The sequence below is a fragment of the Penaeus monodon genome, chromosome 8 (assembly GCF_015228065.2).
Source record: "Penaeus monodon isolate SGIC_2016 chromosome 8, NSTDA_Pmon_1, whole genome shotgun sequence".
Taxonomy (NCBI): domain Eukaryota; kingdom Metazoa; phylum Arthropoda; class Malacostraca; order Decapoda; family Penaeidae; genus Penaeus; species Penaeus monodon.
The window spans coordinates 17,081,626-17,089,125 of record NC_051393.1 but is presented as its reverse complement, the minus strand read 5'-3'; the positions used below and the strand labels follow the sequence as shown (position 1 = coordinate 17,089,125).

Here is a 7,500-nt window from a genome sequence, read left to right as displayed (position 1 = left end):
CTCCCTCCCTCCCTCCCTCCCTCCCTCCCTCCCTCCCTCCCTCTCCTCTCTCTCTCTCTTCTCTCTTTCTCCATCTCTCTCCCCTCTCTCTCTCAAGTCTCTCGGTCTCTCTCTCTCTCTCTCTTTGGATCCTCTCTCTCTCTTCCTCGCTTTGGATCTCTCTCTACTCTCCTCGTCTCTCCTCTCTCTCTCATCTCTCTCTTTCCATCTCCTTCTTCCATCTCTTCCTCATCTCTCTCTCTCTTTGGATCTCTCTTTCTCATCGTCTCGTCCCTCTCTCTCTCTCTCTCTCTCTCTTCTCTCTCTTCTCTCTCTCACTTTCTTTCGCTCTTTGGTCTCTCTCTCTCTCTCTCTCTCGCTCTCTCGCTCTCTCTCTCTCTCTGTGCATATTCTTGTTTTTGGGAGCCTCTAACCTACCTATTGTATGACACGTATTATTATTATTATTCTCTGTCTCTCTTTCTCTCTCTTTCTCTCTCTCTCTTGCTCTCTCTCTCTTCCTCTCTCTCTCTCTGTCTCTCGTCTCTCTCTCTCTCTCTCTGTCCGTCTGTCCTCCCTGTCTCTCTCTCTCTCTCTCTCTCCTTTCCCTCTCTCTGCATCTCTATCTCTCTCCTCGTCTTCTCTCTCCCTCCAAAATCATTCCTCTTCCTCCTCTTCTCTCTCTCTCTCTCTCTCATCTGTCTCTCTCTCTCTCTCTCTCTCTCTCTCTCTCTCTCTCTCTTCTCTTCTCTCTCTCTCTCTCGCTTTTCGCTCTCTTTTCTTTACATCTCTTGCTCCGCTGCTCTCTCCTTTTGCTCTCTTTCCTTTGGATTCTCTCTCTCTACTCTCTCTCGTCTCTCTATCCTCCTCTCTCTCTCCCTAACTCCTCACCTCTCTCTCGTCTCTCTCTCTCTCTCTCTCTACTCTTCTTCTTTGGATCTCTCTCTCTCCTCTCTTTCTTTACATCTCCTCGATCCTCTTTCTTTGTGATCTCCTCTCTCTTCTCTCTTCTCTCCTCTCTCTCTCGAATCTCTCTCTCCTCTCTCTCGCAGAGTCTCTCTCTCATCTCCAGGTCTCATCTCCTCCTCGTCGTCTCCATCTCTCTCTCTACTCTCTCTCTCCTCTTTGGATTTTCTCTTTCTCCGTCTCTCTCTTTCTTTTGGATCTCTCCTTTCCTCCTCGTCTCTCTTTCTTTGATCTCTCTCTCTCTCTTTCTTTGGATTCTCTCGCTCTCTCTCTCTACTCTCTTTCTTTTGGAATCTCTCTCTCTCTTTCTCTCCTCTCTCTCTTCTCTCTCTTTTCTCTCTCTCTCTCTCTCCTCTCTCTCCCCTCTCTCCCCTCTCTCTCTCTCTCTCTCTCTCTCTCTTCTTTTATATTATATAATAATATATAAAATATATATATATATATAATATATATATATTTTATATATTATATAATATATATATATATAATATTTATTTTTTTTATTTTTTTTCATTTTATTTTATTTTTTTTTTTAATTTATTTTTTTTCATCTCAGTTAATACTACTTAATATATAGACATATTCTTGTTATTTTCAGATGCGTGGGCATTAATGGTGATCAGAACAAGTTTGAAGCACTAGTTGATGAGCTGATGGAAAAGAAAGATTATCCCAAGATGGAAGAATATCTGAAACGGCAAAAGCGAATGGAGATAAAAAAGAAGTTCATTGAAGGGATGACTGTTGAGGAGTTTTTAGAATATTTTGAGAATCCTGAACAGGCATGTTATTGATTTATCTATTACTTTCTTGGAATGAGATTATAAAATAAGGTATAATGGAAGGTGTCTTTTTTATATATCTTCTTTTAGATTTGAGAATTACAGATATATACAGACAAATATCTTGTTATTTTATATTTCTGTTTTATAACCAGAAAATGTTGAGTGTTATTTGGCAGCAGTATTAGTGGAATAATTAACATTTAGTGCATGCATTTTATTTAGCAAAAAGCAATTTACACATTCTTTGTCACAGTATTATCTACTGTGTATATATAATGTTTTGTTACCAAACATGGTTGCTTTTATAACAGTCAGTAGCTATAATATTGGATCTATGTAATCCATGAAATATCTACTGATGTTTCCAATGATACTATACAATTTATTTCCAGAATCAGCTGTACAAGGAATTTTATATGTTATTAGGATGCATCCAGGTAAAGTTAGGAAATGGTGATGAAAATTATTTTAAGATGCTTCTACTTTGCTGTTAAATTAATTGATCTAAAATTTTTCTTATAGGTCTTTACTGACATTGAGAAGAAAGTAAGTCCAACATATGTTGAAAATGCACGAGCACAGCTGATGAAGGACCTACCATATCATCTAAAAAAAGATGTTGATAATGAGCTGCGTAAGCATAATTATCATTACCTCCCAACACTTAGAGCATTACAGGTATGTATATTTGCAAATTTGCATGAATTTATCTCACTTGCCAAGTGAGATATATTCATCAGACTGGAAAGTAGGAAACTCCTCCTTGTTCAATATAATTTTTTTTTTCTCCATATATGAGAATAAGGATGGATTCCTGCTTTTATTTTGTGGTAAGAAATAATTTGTAAAAAATTAATATTTTTATGCCAAAGACATATTTTATTTTGAGTATGAATGTTTGTAATTTGAAAGATAATAGCAGATTATATTTGTTTTATTTATGTTGTGTTGGTGGTAGATGAGATGTGAGTTTTTAATTTTTATTTTCTGATTATGACATTTGATAATATTGTATATACTTTCACAACAGAACAACAAAAAGTTGAATAGACGCAAAACTAAGAGGACAAGTCCATTAAAGCAGAGAGATTTAGATGACGTATTCATAAAGGAGTTATGCTATGTAGGGATGGAAGTGCAAATCAAAGAACACCTTGTGAAGAAAGAGGAAAACAAAAGAAGAGCATTTCTATGGGTAAGTATTGCTATGATTCCAGATATGTATGAGATGTGTATCTGTAGGTGCAGTAGTATTCATTATTTCATTTTAGGTTTTGTGAACCTTACTGCATTTTTCATTGGAAACTACCCGAGACATACCAGTTACAGCAAGTGACACCTGCAAGTGTCTATTGAGGTTGGGCCCAAATTCTGAATCACATGTACATGCCAATTGAGGAAGCATTCTGTTGTGCATACTATATAGTCATGAAATTTTATGCCTCACTCATAGTTAATTCTTGAGTTATAGCCATTCAATGTCACTGTAGATGCTTGTTTTTCCATGATGTTGAGAATCAGCTGTCCAGAATCAAAAACAAGGAGGGAAAATACATCATCCCAGCACTATCAAATATTTATCTTTTGTGCAGTATAATTTCAGTAGTACAATTAGTATTCTGTAAGTATATCCTGGTGCCATTTGGTTAGTCAGACAGTAAAAGGCAGTGAATATGTACTTATGTAAGCTTAGTAAATTTTATCAAAGGACTTCAAATGGTTTTAACCCTTTCCCGACGGGTAGTATTAATAGTGGCCCGGCCCCGCTGCTGGGGGCTTATATCGTTGCCCTAGCATGCGCGACCACTCATGCCAAATACCAGCATCCCATGCGTTTCTTCGTAATACTATGAGCTTATGTTGTGTTTTCATTTATCATTATTTTCTAAAGTCACTACTTGCCATATTTCTTGATAAATCAACACTGAAGGATATTTTTGATTTTATATAGACTCTATAGTTGATCATTATTCGCTCTATAGTCTGAATAAAATAAGCATTGTGTGGCATCATGGAGTTGAAATCATAGTTTTTTTTTTTTTTTTTTTTTTTTTATAGTAAAAATGAGTGTTAAAAATGACTTAATCACATTTTCAGTGGCAGAAAAATAATATTTTGCCGTGATTGTAACAAAAAAAAAAAAAACTCATAGCATGTCCATACATACACCATGGCATGTACGTACATGCCCCCGGCAGATAGTCCAGCCATGCCATGCCATGTATGTACATGCCACCCGTCGGCAAAGGGTTAATTAGATATGCTTTTTTTATTGTCCTTTCAATGATTGTTCATGGCTGCAAGCCTTGAACACAGTAATCCAACTCCTTCACTATTGTAAATACAATATATCGTCAAGATTTTCCCCTGCAATAAGAAATACATAAGACGTCTAAAAAGTGATATATGATTGTTTTCATATTGTTTCCAAGTTTGGCAACTTAGTAAACCCCAAATTAGTTCACCAATGTATTGAGCAATATAAATTGCAGTGTTTGGTAGTAGATGCAAAAAAAAAAAAAAAAAAAAAAAAAAAAAAAAAAAAAAAAAAAAAAAAAAAAAAAAAAAAAAAAAAAAATATATATATATATATATAAATTTATATTAATATATATATATATATATAATATATATTTATAGTATAATTTTAAAAATAATAATATTATTTTTTTATTTATATATTAAAAATTAAAATATATATATTAATAATAAAATATTAAATTATATTAATTTATTATTTTTTTAATATATATATATATATATTATATATATATATATATTATATATTATTATTTTTATAGAAAAATTTTATAAAATAATTAAATAAAAAGAAAATCATACTTTTTTTTTTTGTTGAACACTGACTTGACAGTGCTCCATGCCCATTATTATAATCAGGCAATTCTTCTAAAATGTTATAAATCACATAATCAAATATAAAATTTCACAAACTGTGGTTTTTGTATAATGATTCCAGTGTTTTTTTGTTTTTTTTTAATAGAAAGTGTTTGTTTACTTTTTAAACAGGCTAAGAAGAATGGTCAACTGAAAGAATGTCCTTGTTGCTATGATGATGAGGTCTTAGAAGAAGACATGGATACTTGCAGTGCTGATGACACACACAAAGTCTGCAACACATGCATTAGGAGGTAAATATATTAGATTTTCGTTTTTGTGTTTCCCTGCATCTCTGGATGGTATGATTACAGTTATTGAATAAAAGGGAGTGTTTTTCTAGTTAGTCCCTTAATTCCATAAATAATTGATTTATTGAATTTTTACTTTTTAAATCCAGTCTGAGCATAGTCTCTCAGAGTATGATAGGCTGTTTTCCTGCATTTTTTCCTCAGTCAGTGGGAGGTAGGGAGTGTGAAGAAGTTCTTTGGTCTTTTTTGACAGTCCTTTCAGCTACACCCCAAAAATCCCCTTTTGTTTTCCCAAAATCCTTCACCCTTCTGCTCCCTCCCTCCTTTCCCCAATTCCCTTTCCCTTTCTCTGTCTCTTTCCCCTCTCTCTCTCTCTCGCTTTCTCTCTCTCTCTTTTTTCTCTCTCTCTTTTTTTTCTCTTTTTCTCCCCCCTCTCTCTCTCTCTCTCTCGTCTCTCCTCTCTTCCTCTCTCTCGTTTTTTCCCTCTTCCTCTCTCTCTCTCTTTCCTTTTTTTCTCTCTTTCCTCCTTTTTTTCTTTTCTCTTTTCTCTCTGTCCGCTTTCCTCCTCTTCTCCCCTCTTGTCCCTCTCTTTCTCCTCTCTCCTTCTCTCCGCTCTCTCCTCTCCTCTCTGTCTTTCTGTCTTCTTCTCTCACTCTCTCTCTCTCTCTCTCTCCTCTCCTCTCTCTCTCTCTCTCTCTTCTCTCTCCTCTCTCTCTCCTCCTCTCTCTCTCTCTCCCTCTCTCTCTCTTCTCTCTCTCCTCTCTCTCTCCCTCCTCTCTCTCTCTCCTTCTCTCTCTCTCTTCCTCCCCCCCCCCCCCCTCCCCCTCTCTCCCCCTCACCACTTCTTCTGTCTGCATATAGTGTATATTTAATATTATAATAAAATATAAATTTTTATAATATATATAATAATATATATTTTATATATATATATATATAAATATTAATTATATATATATAAAATATAAATATAATATTATATATATATTATATATATATATAATATTTAATATATATATATATATATATAATATATATATATAAATAATATATATTTTTATATAATAAAAATATTATTATAATTATAAAATTATATATATTATATTTATTTTATAGTTATATATATATATATATATATATATATATTAAATATTATATATATATTAAATATTATATATATTTATATTATTATTTATATATATATTATATATTATATATTTTTATATTTTTTTTTTTTATTTTTTTTTTTGTATTTTTTTTCTTTTTTTTTTTATTTTTTTTTTTTTTTTCTCCTCTCTCTTTCCCCTTTTCTCTCTTTTTTTCCCCTTTTCTCTTTTCCCCTCTCTTTCCTCGTTTTCCTCTTTTTCTTTTCTCTCTCTTTTTCTCTTCTCTTTCCCTCTTTCCCCTCTCTTTCTCTTCCTCTTCTCTTTTCTTTTCCCCCTTCTTCTCTCCCCTCTCTTCCTCTCCCTCTCCTCTCCTCTCTCTCTTCTCCTCTCTCTCTCTCTCTCTCTCTCGCTCTCTTCTCCCTTCCCTCTTCCTCTCTCTCTTCTCCCCCTCCCCCCTTTCCCCCCCCCCCCCCCCCACACCCTTTCTTCTGTCTCTTTTTTTTTAAAATTTTCTTTTTTTTTTTTTTTTTCTTTTTTTTTTTTTTTTGTTTTTTTTAATTCTATTTTTTTTAAAATTTTTTTTATATATTTAAAATTTAAAAATAATTATAATAATTTTCTATATATATATCATTAATATTATATATATATTTAAAATTTATATTTTTATATATTAATTATTTTATTAAAATTTATATTTTTTTATTTTTATTATATTTAATTTTTCTTATTTTATATTATTTTATATTTTATATTATTTATATTTTATTTTTTTTTATTTTTTTTTTTATTATATTTTTTTTTTTTTTTTTTTTTTTTTTAAATTTTTTTTTTATATTTTTTTATTATTTAAAATTCTTTTTTAAATTTTTTTTATCTTTTTTTTTTTTATTTTTTATTTTTTTTCTATATTGTATTTTTTTCTTTTTTAATTACTTTTATAAATTTTAATAATATATTTTATTTCTTAAGGGAAAAATGTTATTACAATATTTAATTAATAAAATTTAAATTTTTAAAAATTAAATTAATAAAATTATTTTCTTGGAATTTAAATAATTATATATTTCATATTAAAGTTTATTTTTTTTATTTAATAAAATTTTTCGGGGATAATATATAGTTACTAAAAGCATATTTTCCTATAAATCATATTATAACTTAAAATTTGGGGGATTAATTTTTTTTAATATAAATTTTAAAATTTTAATTTTATATTAAAATATGAAATATTAAAATAGGGATATTATTGTTATTTCCAATTTTTCCCTCCTCTTCCTTGGAGGGGGGGGTCTTGGATTTAGCAAACAACCTGGCTAATCTCCTACCAAAACAAGGGGTTCCTTTAAAACCCCATCATTTTCCCTTCCGAAAGGAATTCGAAACAACCTTTTTTGCTAGCCTACTCTGGTTTAACCCCCGGCAAAATTTTTCCAAAAAAGAACCCCATACAAGCGTTTTGGGGTAACTTTTTGGGAACCGTTTTAAAGGTTGTCTTGTTTTGCTCGGGGGAAAAAT

General features: G+C 31.5%; 1 protein-coding gene across 2 annotated transcripts in view; it reads left to right on the top strand.

Moving 5' to 3' along the window:
• Positions 1–7,500, top strand: part of LOC119576218 — a 43,590-nt gene that overhangs the window by 16,054 nt on the left and 20,036 nt on the right. For both annotated transcript variants that reach the window (XM_037923806.1, XM_037923805.1), the window contains exons 3-6: positions 1,544–1,727; positions 2,253–2,408; positions 2,761–2,925; positions 4,758–4,879. In XM_037923806.1, coding sequence (XP_037779734.1) covers positions 1,544–1,727; positions 2,253–2,408; positions 2,761–2,925; positions 4,758–4,879 — 627 coding nt within the window. The remainder of the gene's footprint in view (positions 1–1,543; positions 1,728–2,252; positions 2,409–2,760; positions 2,926–4,757; positions 4,880–7,500) is intronic.